This window comes from Gopherus flavomarginatus, chromosome 1 (genome assembly GCF_025201925.1).
Source record: "Gopherus flavomarginatus isolate rGopFla2 chromosome 1, rGopFla2.mat.asm, whole genome shotgun sequence".
NCBI classification, from domain to species: Eukaryota; Metazoa; Chordata; order Testudines; family Testudinidae; genus Gopherus; species Gopherus flavomarginatus.
The window spans coordinates 59,747,123-59,765,547 of record NC_066617.1 but is presented as its reverse complement, the minus strand read 5'-3'; the positions used below and the strand labels follow the sequence as shown (position 1 = coordinate 59,765,547).

The 18,425-nt window shown below is 42.2% G+C and overlaps 1 protein-coding gene across 6 annotated transcripts in view; it reads right to left on the bottom strand.

Moving 5' to 3' along the window:
• Positions 1 to 18,425, bottom strand: part of TMEM117 (transmembrane protein 117) — a 393,879-nt gene that overhangs the window by 61,203 nt on the left and 314,251 nt on the right. For all 6 annotated transcript variants that reach the window (XM_050936249.1, XM_050936255.1, XM_050936256.1 and 3 more), the window contains one exon: positions 6,314 to 6,473. In XM_050936249.1, coding sequence (XP_050792206.1) covers positions 6,314 to 6,473 — 160 coding nt within the window. The remainder of the gene's footprint in view (positions 1 to 6,313; positions 6,474 to 18,425) is intronic.

The following is an 18,425-nucleotide window of genomic DNA, read 5'->3' as shown; positions in this document are numbered from 1 at the left end:
TTTAACCCTTCACGGCAGGAGCGGGGGGTCCACCCCGCTACACTCCTCAACAACACAAGGGCTGTTGAACAGGAAGTCTGACCTTTCCACTACGTCTCTAAATGTCTCCTCCATGTACCTTCTGTCTCCCTTTGCTCCTCCAGCCTCTGTCTCTGAGATATATGAGTTACCTGCACTTCACACACACATATACCACCTGTCCACGAAGCAGATAATACATGTTGCACTCTGTGCAATAAAGATGGTAGCCCCCATCTTGCTGCTGGTCTTCTGCCTGCATTTTTTTACTCTTGTGACTTTTTTACGAAGCCTAAGTTATGGGTGTGTTGGGTAAATGTATTTTTTTCCTGTCGATTATTTGTCTTGGGGACTTGGTGCCTTTCTAATTGTTATGATCCCTCAGCCTCCCCTGCTGCAGCTGAACTCTCTCTGTAGCCAAACTTCCTTAACCGGGCAGCTCACTCAGCCACCATGCTCTCTCCCTCTGTTGTGGGCTCTCTCTGCTCGAGAAGAGTGTTATCATATGTTATGACTACATCATTCCCCCCCACCATAAAGAACAGAACTATTTATTGAACACTCTGCCTTTTCTGCATTATTGTTGATAATTCTACTATTTCTATCGAGAAATGGACCAATACCATTGTTAGTATTTTCCCCCTTAATATACTAAGCTCTTGTTATTGTTTTTTTATAACAAAAATGCAGATATAAAGCTGATATCCATGGATTTGCAGGGCTCTACACGTGTTGATGGTGGCATCGCATGTAGCAGGAAAGATACAACCAAACAAATCACAAACATAGACAGCTTGATTAACTTCAGTGTAGGGAAAGGATGACAAAATTGGGGCCAAATTCTGGGTTGGTTTAAGCAGACACATTAAAGTCAGTGGACTTGCACCTGCTTCCACCATGTCTGAAACTGGACTTTAGTTTTACCATGAAAAAATGTGCATTTGTAATACTCACAGACCCTGGTCATCATCAAGCAGGATTAAACCTGGAACCTCTGGAGCTAAATGCATGAGCCTCTAGTGCATGAGCTGAAAGCCCCAGGGCTCTTAGCTAAGGCTGTAGCAGACTCATTCATCTCTAAGTAGTCTCAGTGCCATTACAGGGGACAGAACACCACTCCCAGGAGGTGTGTGGGTTACACATTCTCTTTCTTTTAAAAAAATACAGCTACCATTCATCTCCCTCCTGCCTTTAACCTCCACATTCTCATGGCCTCAACTTCCCCTCCTTTTTCTTCTGGGTGCTGTGTAATCTCACATCTGCCTGCTCCACTCTACCAAGATTGCTTTCATTAAGCACACTTATGAGTTGCCTATTGCCATATTCAAGGAATTCTTCTCCAACCTTAACATTATTGATCTATCTGCTGCTTTCGACAGATAACACCCCCTACTAATCTTCCTTGACTTTCTCCTCTCTGTGGGTTTAAAGTCTAACTCAGGATCTGCTTTCATGGCTTCATTTACTGTGTCTACATTCATGACTCTCAAATCTACATTTCAACAAATGGCATCTGAAATCTCTAGCTTCTTCTGGATGCCCAGCCACCAACTCAAACGGAAAGGGCCTTATTCTCAATGTACAATAGAGAGAGTGGTGGTGGGATTGGCAGGGAGGGAAGACATGGCTATAGCTTTCTGACACTGTCTGGCCCCGAAGAGGTAGTAAAAAGAAGTGCACAAAACAATCAGCATAACTCAGTATCTCTCCCTGTGTAACACTTGGCCTCCCATATTCCCACTACCACCCTTTGTTTATGGCATCACTTTCTATGTTATGTCTAATTTATAATGTTAGCCCTCCAGGGCAGGGTCCTGTCACTTCTTCATTTGTTTCTACAATGCTTTGCTCTACAGGGAACTTGTATAAATATTAAATTCTAATAATACTGAGCAGGCAAACTTGTCCTTTACATTAATGTAATTATTTTTCACAGCATCAAGAATGGCTTTCCAAACTCAGTTACTTTTCTCCTGTTGCTAAACTTTGTCACATTGATAGGAGTAATGCTACCATTCAAATGCAGAAAAAACATATTTCTATACACTACTCAGTTAGAACATTAAGTGAGATTTCATCTGTGCCCTTAATTAATATCATCCTCACATGGAAATTAGAGGATTTAACCCAATACTGTTTTTTGTTTAGTCTGCTATTCTGCTGGAAAAGTTTGTTGAGATCTATAAAAACCAGCACTACCCTTAAAGAGAATGTGTGCATACATTTAATTCCAAAATATGCTTGCTTCCCTCTAGTATAATCACAGGGTCCTGATTCTAATATTGATTTTTGCTTGTAATTTAATACTGTGCTGAGTCAGCCTGCTTTTATTCCCATGCAAAGCACTGATACTACAACCACAATGTAAATAAAATGTTTCATCTTAGTTGTGCATTCTGAATAGATATCTTTAAATAAGTAAATAACTCCTACTATACAAACACCATTCTTTCACATGGCTTGGGTAGGTAGCAATGACCACCAATTTATATCTAGATTTGATAGCCAGCACATTGCTGTCCCTGCCTGCAGGTATATGGGATCTTGGGGAGCAATTACCACACAGGTGGGGTGCAAAATAAACTTTATTAAGAAAATGCAAAAACAGGGAAAATTTAATAGTGAGGGGTATGGGGTTTGTTAAGGTAGGCAATTGGGGAGGGAGTTCTTTTAGTATAGTATAGGGGGTTTCAATAGTGGGGTACAATACAGTGGGGTACAATACAGTTGGTAACCAACTAACACTGAAGTATAAATGTAACAGGTAGCTAACAATTTCTAGGTAAAGGGTGTGTCACAGCAGCATATAACCAACTAACAGTTATGGGTAAAATGTGTTAAATAACCAACAACTCTAGGTAAAAATGTGTCACAGTGATGTAAATATAAAATGTGAGGTGTGTGAGAGAGAAAAAGGGTAACCAATGGGGTTTTATGCTAGACTTCAGTAATACAATTGAGGTTTGGCAGCAGTAGGAGCAGGGTGAACACGTGGGGGAAGGGATTAAAAGAGAGAGAGAGAGAGAGAAAGGCAGTGGTAGAGGAATGAGGTTAGGGGATGGGGGAAGAGGAGCACGTGGTGGAGCAGAAACCAAAGATAGAGGCGCTACAGAGGGAGATTTAAACTCAGGGAGACACAGAGAGCAGACAGGCTGCAAGTTTAAACAGCAGAGAGACTGCCATGAGTGACTGGGGAGCTCTGGGGGGGGGATTGGGGCAGTGGGAAGACAAATTCAAATAGTAAAAACCTTATCTATCCCCTAACTTAATCAAACTTATATAAAATGACAAGCAGCTACAGAATACAACCAGGCAATGATTTTCTAAACTTATCTTAACCAACAATTAGGCAACACAACAAATATCACAGAAACTTACAAGCTCTACAATCTTAACAAACTATGACTTATTAAATTAAAAAAAAAACCAAGACCTATGCTGCACCTTATGCTATGGGGAGGTTACAGAGGGCAGAGTGGTATGTATCCAGGACCCAGCTCCCAAGGAAGCCAAGGGATGGTGGCTACAGCGGTGGATACAGCTGAAAGCAGAGAGCCCCAAGGCAAAGCCCACAGGAGCAGAGCTTAGCAGTGGCAAAGAGCCCTGTAGTTAAGAGAAGTTTTAAGACACAGACCAAGGTTTAGCTTGAGTCTGTGTGCTGGGGAAACAGAGCCAGCAGCTAAAATAATAAAATAAAAGTATAGAAAGTTTTACAGAGGGATTCTTACCAGTCCCCAAGGCAGCAGCAAAGGCAGAAGCAGCAGCAACATCAGAAGAGGCAAGGAGGGTTCGGTACAGTCTCAATAATCAGGAGATCTCTCAGGTAGCAATTCGTTCTTCGTGGGGAGGGTTTCAAAAACGGGGGTACGCTCAAAAATAAAACGAGAGCGGAGAAAGGACCCCCCAGAACCCCTGGCTGATCAGACCAGGCAGCAATGCAGGAACTTTTCTGAGGTGTGTTTCAAAAATGTCTGGTTTTAAAGGCAAACTTGGGCAGTTTCCCACCAGTAATCCTGATAGGCTCCCTCTGTCACAGGGGAGGGGGCACAGGGGAAAAACTGAAGGTAAGTCCAGAGACATGCCTGGACATAGTCCTGTGCAATAGGTGACTCAAGAGCACATGAGACTATGACTCATGCCCAGGATCTTAAAACCACAATAGGCCTTGCAGCTCTGGACATTGCCTACCCTACACCAAGCCCAGGTTCAATGAGGTGATAACAGGACTAACCCTTTGAAAAGGGCAGTGGTCCCACTTAGCATGCAGCACAAGTGGCCATCCCTTTGAGAAGGGCAATGGCTCTTGTTAAACAACTTAAGGGGCCCTCCCTTTGAGAAGGGCAGTGGCCCTGGTAAACAACTTAACAGCCAGGGAAGGGCGGCCACAGGAGAACAGAAAAAAAAATGGAGTCTGGGGAAACAAAATGGAATAGGGGAATAGCTGTAACGGACAATTGCTGCAGCAGTGAACTGCTGAATGTCTTTCAGACCCCCAGAGAAACAATGTAGGGGACACTAAGATCTGATGTGCTCCATCTTTTGTGCGTGGTGACCACAGTCACAGATAGAAGTTTGGAGCAAGATGACAATCTTCATGTGATGCTCCTATTAAGTGTTGGTATTTTTTGTGCTTTGTGCAAATTCACTAACATACCAATGTCTTCAAGTGGCCACTGGACATTGCATTAGTAAACTCCAAGTGAAAATAGAAACTATATATATATATGCAATTAGAGCAAGTCTTACTTTATGTCATAAAAATATGGAATAGGGCATGCAACAGGTCTTTTCAAATAAAAATTCTCTAAACTCAACCCCCCCTCAAAATATGGTGACTTCATTTTTCAAACTTAAAAGGATTGTTTAATAATGATCTTGGGATTAAGACAGCCCCATTTCTATATGTGGCATACAATAGTCAGTGGAGGATAGGATGCTGTCTGGTGCATTTCTATTCATTCTTTCATTACAGTTATACAAAGTAGATCCATTTATTATACATCCGCTTGCATCTTTTTAAAAGACCAAATTAAATGTAAAATGCAGAATGGGAGAAAAGAAAGCATCATAAAGGACTCACTCACCAACAGAAGTTGGTCCAATAAAAGATATTACCTCACCCACCTTGTCTCCCTAATGGGCTCATTAGACATTTAATCTGAACTTCTTTTCTTAACCTTCTATTCAAACAACAAACAGCACATTGGTTTACACTTAAAATGAAGCAAAACTGTAGAATTTTATACTCCTCTGATGTCCCATTACAGTGCTGATAAAATCTAGCTGCCATGTCATTGTCACTTCTGTGGTAATTACTCTGGTGATGGATATTTGTCTCTATTTACAGGAAAGTTGGTACCTCATCAAAGAGAACTGGACACCTGTCTGATTTGGTTACCTTTGTTAATAGATTTCAGTAATTGTGAACAAAGATGCGATAGCATGTCCAAAAAGGAGGAAACCCAACCAGTTATTATGGACCTCTTCATTAAACTTCAGCCGAATGATGCAACTCTGGGACAAATAACGTTGATCATTTTGAACACTAAATGGCCTCTTCCAAGTCAGCCAAAGTGACCTTTCTTCCTAGAGTATCGGAGTTGTCTTTAGACACCACTATGACAAAACTCAAACAATAGACAGAGGTGATGGGTAAGGCATAGGCACATGAAACGAGTTGTTTGGACTTATATCTACTGCATATACTCCTTTCTTAATTTCCAGATACCAAAGAGCAGCCATTGGAAGGAGTTACACTGACTGCTGAAAGACATTGCCATGCAGCAAACTCTCACTGAACAGAGTAAAAATATTGTTTACATGAAAGTGGAAATATTGAATATTGAGAGCAAGTGTTAATTTTCATCACAAAAAATGCATTCCTATATTGTGTACATTTCAAATATTGTAAGCCTTTGAAATGACTGGCAGTTTTTCTTCCCTTGCTTTGCTGAGTTTCTCTCATCCTCATAATAGAGGCTTTACATTTACAAAATGACTAGCTTCCGTTTTTTTCCCCCCAGTGTAGTTTTGGCAGAAGATACCTTCCCATTTGGAAAGTCACCAAGTTCTTACCTGGCACTCTTAGCAAAACAAATCAGCAATGTTTTCACAATACAAGGCCAACTGGCTTTTACAAAGTCCCTGAGAATGTTGATGTAAAATCTCTCAATAGCAATTGCAAACAAAACATTTATTTAACTTTATGAAGTCTCAGTTGAACAGTGTTTGCTCTAGTGGAAATATGGTGACTAGGCAGCTTCAGCAGCCTGAATGAAACATTAAGACAGTGTACCTGCATGATAATAAGAAGGTCAAACACTAAGATGAAAGAAGCCAGGAAGGCTCTTGAGACCTCATCACTTGGCAGAAATCCACGATTCAGCTTGTCCCAGCTGATCCAGTCAGTAGTGATGACAACCACAACCACAGAGGTCAATGTAAATAGAACAGTCCTGCAAGGGAAAAAAATATTTCAGAAACAATACTGTATAATACAATTCTACATTATTTTTTCTCTCCTCTAACAGTTAACTAATACTTTATCATACTGTACTGCAGACCAAGTGAGCTTGAAGAAAATTATGCGTAAAAGTAGGTAATTTTACTCAAGATATAAAAGGTGCGGGAAATGTGCTAGCCGTTTCCAAACAAGCTACATCATTGTATTTCAGTTTCATGCTTTTCATATATATTGTAAAAACTAATAAAGACAAGTGTAATATAATAAATCAGTAATTATTTGTAAAAGTACCAAGACTACCATGGCGCCTTTGAAAAATGGAATGCAGACTCACTACCCCTGCATCATATTTACGATTACCCCCATCAACTTTCAGTCCGGAGCCAAGGTTCCTTTTGGGCGTATAGTCTATGTCCAAACCAGAGCTAGCATCATTAAGGGAGTACCTCCAGAAAAACCTAACGACAGTAGAACCTTAGAGTTATGAACACCAGAGTTACAAACACACCAGTCAACCACACATCTCATTTGGAACCAGAAATACGCAATCAGTCAGCAGCAGAGACCAAAATCACACACACAAAACCAGCAAAAACAGTACAGTACTTTGTTACATGTAAACTACTAAAAAAATAAAGGGAAAGTTTAAAAAAAAGATTTGACAAGGTTAGGAAACTGTTTCTGTGCTTGTTTCATTTAAATTAATATGTTTAAAAGCAACATTTTTCTTCTGCATAGTAAAGTCTCAAAGCTGTATTAAGTCAATGTTCAGTTGTAAACCTTGGAAAGAACAACCATAAACTTTTGTTCAGAGTTACGAACAAGCATGATTCCCGAGGGGTTCATAACTCTGAGGCTCTATTCTAATGGTTTTATTCGCTGCTCTGCCTCCCCTGAAGGTATCCTGGTACCTTAACCAAAGAAGAAAGACAGCTCCATGAATGAGAACCAAATAACTATATGCAATGGTTACCCTTTATCATTAATCCCAAACTCTTGGATCAAGTATGGTCACTGCGGGTGTTTATTAAAGTGGACCTCAGAAGAACATATTATCTAGTTCAAACTGAGGCAGGGGACAAGTGGAAGATAGACTTTAGAACAAGGTATAGACACTTCAAGTATTTGGTAATGCCCTTTGGACTCACCAATGCTCCCATCACTTTTGAGCACCTGATCAACAAGATATTTTGAGATATCCTAGACCAGTTTGTTGGCATATCTAGATGATATCTTACTCTATTCCAGTAGTCAAGCAAGCCACAACTATCATGCCCGTGAAGTTCTTACATGATTGACCCAGCATGGGTTATATGAAAAACTGGAGAAGTGTGTATTTGAGCAATCATCCATTAAATTTGAGGGTTCATCGTGTCAGCAAACAGACTATGCATGGATTGCAGGTATCTGCAATGTAGGACTGGTTTGAACCCTAGATCATCTGTGACATCGAGTGATTCATTGAGATTGCCAAAGGTTGCTGCCCCTATAACTGCAATCCTCCAAAAACCTGCAAGGTTTCACTGGCCCCTGGAGGCCTTTGAACTCCTGAAGACAGCTTTCACATCTTCCCCAGATCTGGTCCACCTTGATCCTCACCTACCCTTTGTCCTTGAGTTTGACACTTCTGAAGTAGCCATCAGGGCAGTATTGTCCCAAGAAACAGGGTCTCAGCATGGAATGCATCCATTTGCATATTTTTCATGACAACTCACCTCAGCCGAACACATTTATGAAATAGCAGACAAGGAGTTACTCGCCATCAAGCCTGGATTGGAGATTTGGTGACAATACCATGCGGGAGTCAAATACCTCATACTAATCTTAACTAACCATAAGAATCTAGAATGGCTACAATCTGCCAAGGCTCTGAATCAGCAGCAGTTGATCTAGGAGTTTCACTTCCTAGACCTCTGACAGCAGGCATCCACCACTGGCCAATTGGTATGGGTCAACCAGGTGCTCAAACAACTGTTTCCTGAACCACTCCCAAAACAACTGGGTTGTGGTACTCCTGATCCCTGAATTTGCATATAATGTGGAATACTCCTCTACCCAATCCAGCCCCTTTTTCCTCCAGCCTTGGTTTTCATTCTTGTTTCCACCCTTCTGTCCTCATGTCCACAATGGTTTCTGCTGCCTCTGATCTGGTGCAGACCATTCATTGAACCCAAGACAACCTAAATGAGCATCTGGAAGTGGCCGAAACAGCCTACAAATGCCATGATAACAAACATAACCGGAAGCCACAACTATAAAGGCAGGCCAGAAAATATAGCTGTCCACAAAACACCTACAGACCATCTGACCTGCACACAAATTAGGTCATCAATAAAAAGGCCCTTTCACTATTACTCAGGAGATCATTTGAATTACAACTCCCTTGAAGCCTTTCCTTGACAATCTGTTCTCCAGGTAGCATATGCCATCTCCATCCCTGGTTCAAGTTCAAGACCAAGGAGTACCTTGTTCATCACATCCTGGACTTCCAAAGTCACAGAGGGACCCCATACTATGTGATTGATTGGGAGGGCTATGGGCCCAAAAATGCTCTTGGGTGTTAGCTCATCATGTGCACACCCCTGAAAAAGTATGGGCCTTCCACAGGAATCATCCTGAGAAGCATGGCCCCAAGGCATCCAGGGATCACCCTTGAAATGGGTGTTTGTGGGAATCAAGTTTCAAATCCAGGCTTGTGGGGCTGCCAAGCCTTATCCTCTGCCCCATCAAGCTGCAAGGGCTGACATGGCAACTGCTGCTAATACCGCACCCCAGATGCTATACCTGCTGACTCAGAAGGGTCAGATGACTTACAACAGACCAGTGATTGAACATCATTGGATGTAAAGCTTCCTGTTCCTGTCCCACCCCTTGTCCGAGCAACTAGTTGCTAGGCCTGTTGTTGCCCAGACCTTAAAATCAAGTCCCTGTTTCCTTGCCTGGTTCTTGTTCCTCATCCCTGCTACCACATCTCATCCCTGTTCCTTATCCAGTTGTCAACTCCGGCTTTGATCCTTGGCATGATTTCTGAGTCTGACTCTGGCTTGACCATAGCTTGACCCCGATCCCGATGCTACTCCTGGCTCCAGTCACCAGACAACCCACATTACAGGCCCTGACACATCCAAAAATAAATATTTGGTTTTGGCTTCAGTGGTGCTCTGGAATTTATTCCATGGCATTTAAACTCTACTCATTTTCTTCAGCTAAGGCAAAGCAAACTTGAGAATACTTCCAGACATGACCAATACTCAGTAAAGTAAAAATAAAAGATTAAAAAACGGCAAACAGATAGACACTAATAGATACATAAATTTACAGAGATAAATCTTGCTGATGTCTGTGCAGGAGGGTAAAGCCACAGACCTTCACACAAGCAGTAGTGTATTCATGTGGGCATCTAGATAGCATCCTGGCATGCAGGTGGGTCTGGGGCAAAATCTGAAAGTGAAGCCCCCCCAGAGTGCCAGCAGTACAAAAACACTGATGAAAGGATGGAGTGGGGCACTGAAGAGCTGGCATGCCCCATAGTAACCCTGCTGCAGTGGCTCCAGTCCTCACAGGGGCTGAGTCAGGCTCTCTGCTGTGCCAGGGCCGCAGTGCCACTCAGGATCAGCCAGGCTGCCTGATCGAGGGGCAACTGGGCCAAACCTGAGTAGCATTGTGACCCATGCACCAGGTCACAATGCCACTGGTTTGAGGGATCTCTTAAATGGGTGGCCTGGGGTAAACGGCTCATTCCCTGCCTCCCAGGCGGCCCTGCTGCCACGGCACACACAAGTGGACTATCAGATACATCTTGATAATATGTTAGAACACATGTCATCACCATACAGAACATGGTTGGTCTGGCCTGTATGCTGCTATTTACAGCAAGCCATAAACTAGTGCTGCAGCAGCAAATAGACTACCCTGTAGACCACCTTCAAGAGTGGTGAACCAGAAGTAAAACATCACACATTTATTTTTATTTGTATTGTATTCACCTCACTACATATTTAGTTACATGCACTACCATGGGCAGTGCCATGTTGTCATTTGGGTGTATCATCAGGATGTGGGCCTTAACATGTATGCATGACCCAAAGCATTTAGAACCAGATTCCAGGGTGTACACATGCAAAAGCTCGCACACACTTTTATGCCTGCCTCACCTGCAGGCACACAAATTCCAATGTGTGTGCCCAGTTCCTGATTTGCATATACTCATATCTTGATGCATGCACAAAACAGAGGTTGAACATGAGAATTAAGAGTTTTCATGCATGAAATCTGGGTACATGTACTTTTGAAAATCTGGCTCTTTATATGTTTAAACCAGGGTAAACCAGAAGAACTTCAGCTAAGTTAAGCTCTGATAACAATAAAACAGTCATGCTAGAAAGGGAAAGCTATTTGAAATGACTAAATTCAACAGAACACAAGTAAGGTTCACTCGCCTTTTTTTAACATATGAAACTGGAGCAAAGCCAAATATTTAATACAAGTGTTTTTGTAGCTATTTTTTAAAAACAAAATTGTTATGGTTTTGAGTTCACTGAATTTTTGCAAAATTGGAGCATTGTCCCGACACTGCAGAAGGAAAGAGAAGACACCAGGAATATCATTTAATTGGACCACAGCTTTATTAAGTAACATGAGCTATCCAGCAATAAATCATCCAGTGCAGGCCACTCTTCCTTTGTAACCCATACTACCTGGGGAAGGCTGCCCTTAGCTACTATACAGTCAACATTTATCTGGTCTGAACAGCATAACTGGTACCCCACTGTCTTTCTCTTAGACAAGATTAAGGGGATGGGGAAGAGAATGTTGTCTCTTTGCTGCACTGGACATTAGGAGCCCTAGTCCCATTCCCCAGTTTCTTTAGGAGATTCTTTTCCAAATTCGCTTCCAATTCCAGCTTATCAGGGAACTGGGCTCCCTATTGAATGATTGCCTGCACTGGATACCTGCCAAGTAATGACAACAGACAGTTTACAACCTATCCTTCCCACCAGGTCTCTTGGTTTCTGGGACAAAGATATATAAACACTATATCGCCCAGGCCTCTCTAGCTTGCAGTAAGGGAAAAAAAATTCTTCCCAGCCCCTAAAAGACAGCTAACATCATGCCCATAGGAAAACCTAAAAATCTGTCCCTACTCTAATCACACATCTTTTGCTGCCAGGTGTAGAATGCAGCCCTGGGCAGGGGAACGGTTTATAAGCTCTCCCCTAAGGTACATACGAGCCAACTGGCTTACATTGTGCCCTGCTGTCCAACCAATCAGCCAAGTAGTATCTCCCTCCTCAAGCCCATGAGCAGGCTGAGTGCCCACAAGGAAGGGCGTTAAAAAAGGTGGGGGGGAATCCTTAAAGGGGCTCGGAGTTTTACTTCCCCTGATGGCTGAGACAAAGGCTCCCCATGTCTGAGGTTGGGAGTGAATGTTACAAAATATTGACAGAAATCTAGTATTTGTCATTATCTAGATGTTTGCAAAAGCCTGAAAAAAACATTTCCACTCACAATTTATACTAGAAAATTAATAATTCTCCCTCACCCGAAAGGTCTAGTAGAGGGAGGAAGTTGAGGGAGCTTGGAAATCCTGAATTATATTCCCTCCTCTGCCTCTGACTGACTGACAATAATTTCCACTCACTGTACACAGAACTTTTACAGACACAATTAAATAATCACTTTACATCCATCATTTAAGCAATGCCTCGTATCACCCTGTGAAGTAACTACATATTATTACCCCAATTCACTGTTTGGGGACCAGATTGTCTCCCTGTAGGCCAGCTCTTACACATAAGTTTAAACTGGCTGTGTTTAGTCTGCTACGTGTTCCCTCAATGGAACAGATGTCTCAGCTAGTGGAAAAATCAATTTACACCTAGGTTGTCCACCAACCGCCCTCTCCTCTCCATAGACAACATGTCAAGAGGAGTGGGATCAGAATGCAGCTGTGCCTGGCCAACTCTCAGATGGCATGTGATCCCTTTGGGAATCACAGCCAGGAGGCACAAGTTAGAGTAACCTGTGGCTGTTTTAATTTATGCTGGGGACAGTACCTGGCAAAGATCAGTTCACAGAAACAGGAACACAACAAGCTCACTGATGACCCCCTCTCCTCCATTTGCCTGTGCTGAATAGATTCCTGAACAGCACAGGATATGTCCCTGGAAAGCTAAGGATAAGTTAAGTAACCTGCTCAAGTCCACAAAAATCAGTGCCAGAATCCAGACTCTCAAGCCCATGACAATTCCACTAAGTCACAGTACAGAGAAAGCAAGTTGCAACCTGTAACTTAGTTTCCCAGTCAGTAACATGGCAAAAATGAAGTTTTCCACAGGCAAAATTTGAAAATGCAGAAGGTTTGCATACAAGATATGCCCAGCCACATGTAGGTGGTAGATATTATTACCTAAAATTACCAGCAACTTTGAGCTACTTATTGCAATTCTTATTTAGAATTTTCTTCTAAAACTTTCATGACCCTTCCACCTTTGCAAAAGCCTTTATGATGTTTTAGCTTTGATGATCAGGAAGTAAGAGTTCTGCTAAGATCAAGTGATGAGATGAAAGTCATACTTTGACTATTTTCCTGCTCAGTTCTTGCCTTTTGTGACAGGCCAAAAAGTGCATTATTTTTCCCTTTCACAAATCTTCCTATGTTAAAAAAAAGTCAGTGTGCTTGGTGAAAAGAAAGTTTTTAAACATATGTGGCACACTATTTTAAGAGCCTTGTATTGCAAGTATATCCAGGAATAATTCCCATTGAACTCAGTTGACTGAAAATTGAAAAAGACAGTGAATGCACGCTGAAGAGCCTATAGCTCAATATTTGTTCTTATTTTGGGTAGGAAGTTACATTAGTTACCCAGAATTAATATTCGGAATGAAATGTCCGTAGAAGTCAGTGGGAGTTCTGTTTGAGCAAGGAGTGAAGAATCAGATGTTAACCTACCGATCATTATCATGGCATGAAGCATGTGCACTTAATGATTTATTTAATGTGTACTTATGTAATAGAACAAATAAACTGGCATCCTCTACAGGCATATGGAAACTGAAAATAATATTAATTAATAATTAATTAGCATTTGTCAAACACTTTCAGCTCCTTGGATGGAGGTGTTACAGGGATGTAAAATACCGTGCTATTCATTATTTTCAAAATTATTAGATATGCATTGAATAGCAATGAGTTATAGTTGGACGCATTTCATAAACATGCCAGGATAGTTAAAAGTACACTGAAAATAGAGATAGAGCAGGCAAAAACCAATTTGATTTTGTAACTCTTGGCATTTAGAAATGCTTTACAAACCTCCAAAAAGAAAGATTGTCGGGCAAGTTAAATAATTTCCATCAATTTTAATTTCAGAACTGGCTCAAACGCTGTCCCACAGTGTATGGTTACTATAAAGCACAACTGAGCTGTAGCTGTTCGTTTGCAAACGTCAACATTTTTTATTTTTCTTGTTTTAATTAGCAAGGTTTCCAGTACAAAATCTGTTTCAAAAATGAATTTCCTAAAACCAATTAAAAATGAAACGTAAGATTTTTAGTCAGCCCAATGACTTGATGTCAGCACCACTTGATGCCGTTTCCGACACCCGTTTTGGACAGATCCTCAGCTAGTGCAAAATGTCCCAGCTCCACTGAATTCAATGTAGTGATGATAATTTACACCAGTTGAGGATCTGCTTCCTGGTTTCCTGAATGGCCTGAGATCACAGTTGCCAACTTTCATGCAGTAAATAAGGACCCTGCCTTTCACAATAAGCCAAAAATCAAGCTAATCCCATTTCAAAACAAGGCCAAAACAAGCCAATCCCTAAGAACCCCAACACTCTGTGTGACTAGATTCCCCCAGCCTGCAGTCTGGGACTGTGGTGGGCCTGATGTGCACCCCTGACTCTCTCCCCCTCTTGCCCCTGCTTGCTGGGAGCCTGTCATAAACAGATAGCTAAGGGTTAATGTCTCTTTCACCTGAAAAAAAAGTAACCTGAAGCACCTGACCAGAGGACCAATCAGGAAACAGGATTTTTTTCAACTCTGGGTGGAGGGAAGTTTGTGTCGGAGTTCTTTGTCGTCTGCCTGAATCTCTCTCAGCTATGAGGAGGATTTTTCTATTTCCTGCTTTCTAATCTTCTTTTTCCCAGTTGTAAGTACCAAAGGTCAGATAGGGGATTTTTATGTTCTTTTGTATTTACATGCCTATAGTTGCTGGAGTGCTTTAAATTGTATTCTTTTTGAATAAGGCTGTATATTCAATATTTCTTTTAAGCAATTGACCCTGTATTTGTCACCTTAATACAGAGAGACCATTTGTATGTATTTTTCTTTTTTATATAAAGCTTTCTTTTAAGACCTGTTGGAGTTTTTCTTTAGTGAGGAACTTCAGGGAAATTGAGTCTGTACTCACCAGGGATTTGGTGGGAGGAAGAAGTCAGAGGGAAATCTGTGGGTGTTAGATTTACTAGCCTGACTTTGCATTCCCTCTGGGTGAAGAGGGAAGTGCTTTTTGTTCCAGGACTGGAATTAGAGAGGGTGGACTCCCTCTGCTTAGATTCACGGAGGTTGCTTCTGTGTATCTCTCCAGGAGCATCTGGAGGGGGGAAGGGAAAAGAGTTATTTCCCTTTGTTGTGAGACTCAAGGGATTTGGGTCTTGGGGTCCCCAGGGAAGGTTTTTGTGGGGACCAGAGTGCCCCAAAACACTCTAATTTTTTGGGTGGTGGCAGCAGTACCAGGTCCAAGCTGGTAACTAAGCTTGGAGGTTTTCATGCTAACCCCCATATTTTGGACGCTAAGGTCCAAATCTGGGACTAGGTTACTGACAGAGCCGATCAAAAAAAAGAAGCAACATGATACCTCAAGCAACAAGCTACAAGCCAAACAAGCAACAAACTACAAGCCAAAAACTAGCCAACAAGCAATTCACAAGCCAATTAAGCCAAAAACAAGCCCAATTTCTGATTTTCACAGGTTTGGCATGTCTGCCTGAGATCTCTTGCTCTCACAATAGCAGAGCCTGGGAATGCCAAAGGGGATGCATTGAGAGACTTATCTGCACTGGGTTTCTTTGGTTTAACTATGATCACAGAGAGAATAATGCCAGTGTTTGTTCTTACAGTGGGGATGGATGTATGGAGAAGGCAGGTAGTGATAATGCTGCCAAAAATATAATATTTCAATTAGTGTCTTAAATTCCAACATTAAAAATAATGTTTGATTTATTTGATACGATCTCACTTTAGCTCTTGACATCACCTACTGCACGTAATGCTGTCACTGCAGAGCACAGTGGGCCTGATTCTGACTTCACTTGCCTGTTTTTATAGTCATGTAATTCCAAATACTTTAATGGAGGTATTCTTGATTTAACCTGGTGTAAGTGAGCTCAGAATCAGATCCACAGGGGCTAATTCACCATTCACTCACTCACAGTTGGTTTGCTGTATGGTAAGAGTGTACAGTAGCGGCACCAGATAATAAAACGTGGCCTATAGGTGTAGGTTAATGGGGATTAGCCCCTAATGCTATCTTGCTTGAACAGCAGTATTACACAATACATGTACCAGCTAACACTTAGAAATGCACTAATGTTTATTGAACATTATTGGAAAAACATGACTTCTTGTCCTGTGGAATTGTGATATAGTAAAATATGGATGGTCCCATTAGTGGAAAATCTTTCACACCAAGTACTTTCAGAAGAGACGCGCCACTGCCTTAGGTATTTAGAAATTTGGTCACCCTTTTTTAGTGAACTCAGAGGAGGAAGGCTCCCCAGCCAGCAAGCCATTAAGAAATTGGTATTTGCCTATATAATTCTGAAATGCCACAGTTCCCTTAACTTAGAATAGGAAATAACAGGGGGACCTGTGTAGCGGGACCTGTTCACAAATGTTGATTTTTTAATAGTAACCATGGTACAAGACTTGGGCTCTAAAAAACAGAGAAATTAAACATTTTGGAGGCTCGCATTCCCCAGGAGACATCCCTGGTCTGTGCATGCAGCTTTTCTGTTAGGTGGGATGAAGGAACCAGGCAAGAGTGAACAGACCAAAAGTTCTGAAGGTGGAGAAAACAGTTCTAAGTCAGTTTACTCCATGTAATGCATCAAATATATATGTCATAAACCTCATGTAGGAGCTGCAGAAGGAATACAGATGCCATGGTTTAACACGGTGTGTCTGTACAGCCACTATATGTAGTAGAAATTGTCCTTTGGCCAGCCTCATGTATGCCAAAACATTTCATACTACTCATGCCCAGAACATCTGTACTACTAGTGCACAGGGGTTGCAGCTGTTGCTCCAACCTCAAGTGTCTGACAGCCTTATGCAGCTTACTGGCTCGTAATTTGTGTGGTAGATGTCATCTCCTCCACCTCTTCATACTCATCCACATAAACCCTGATTATTATTAATTATTATTATTATTTGTCTTACTCTGGTGCCTAGGAGCCCTATTCATGGACCAGGACCCCATTATAGCTGGTGCTGTGAGAAAAGACAGTCCCTGCCCCAAAAAGCTTACAATCCAAGCTCTGGTCTACACTACGAGTTTAGGTTGAATTTAGCAGCACTAGGTTGATTTAACCCTGCACATGACCAAGCCTGTTTTGTCGACTTAAAGGGCTCTTAAAATCGATTTCTGTACTCATCCCTGGCAAGGGGTTTAGCGCTAAAATCAACCTCATTGGGTCGAATTTGGGATAATATGTACGCAATTTGGTGGTGTTGGCCTCCGGGAGCTATCCCAGAGTGCTCCATTGTAACTGTTCTCGGCAGCACACTCAACTCAGATGCACTGGCCATGTAGACAGGAAAAGCCCCGGAGAACTTTGGAATTTCATTTCCTGTTTGGCCAGCATGGTGAGCTGATCAGCACAGGTGACCATGCAGAGCTCATCAGCACAGGTGACAATGCAGTCCCAGAATCGCAAAAGAGCTCCAGCATTGACTGAATAGGAGGTACTGGATCTGATTGCTGTTTGGGGAGAAGAATCCGTGCAGGCAGAACTCCATTCCAAAAGACGAAATGCTAATATATATGCCAAAATCTCCAAGGGCATTATGGACAGAGGCTACAACAGGGACATACAGCAGTATCACATGAAAATTAAGGAGCTCAGGCAAGCGTATCAAAAAACAAAGGAGGCAAATGGTCATTCTGGGTCAGAGCCCCATACATGCTGCTTCTATGATGAGCTGCATGCAATACTGGGGTGGGGGGCACTGCCACTACCCCACACTGTCCATGGACACCTACAAGGAGGGAGTCTCACGCAACAGAGATGAGGATTTTGTGGATGAGGAAGATGAGGAGGAGGAGGAGGAGGTTGAGGATAGTGCACAGCAGGCAAGCGGAGAATCCCTTCTCCCCGGCAGCCAGGAACTGTTCAGCACCTTGGATCCAATACCCTCCCAACCCTCCCAAGGTGGGCTCCTGGACCATGAAGCCAGAGAAGGCGCCTCTGGTGAGTGTACATTTGTAAATATAATACAGGGTTTAAAAGCAAGTGTGTTTAATGATTAATTTGCCCTGAAGACTTGGGATGCATTCGCAGCCAGTATAGCTACTGGAAAAGCCTGTTAATGTGTCTGGGGAGGGAGCGGAAATCCTCCAGGGACATCTCCATGAAGGTCTTCTGGAGCTACTCTAAAAGCCTTTGCAGAAGGTTTCTGGGGAGGGCAGCCTTATTCCATCCTCCATGGTAGGACAAAATAGTCTGGAATCATTGCAGAACAGAGCATTACAGTGAATGGGCCCGGGCTTTGGTGGCATTCAAGCTACATCCGTTCTTTATCTCTCTGTGTTAGCCTCAGGAGAGTGATATCATTCATGGTCACCTGGTTGAAATACAGGAAATTTGTTTAAGGGGACATTCAAAGGTGCCCATTCCTGCTGGGCTGTTTGCCTTTGGCTAAAAAGAAATCATCCCAG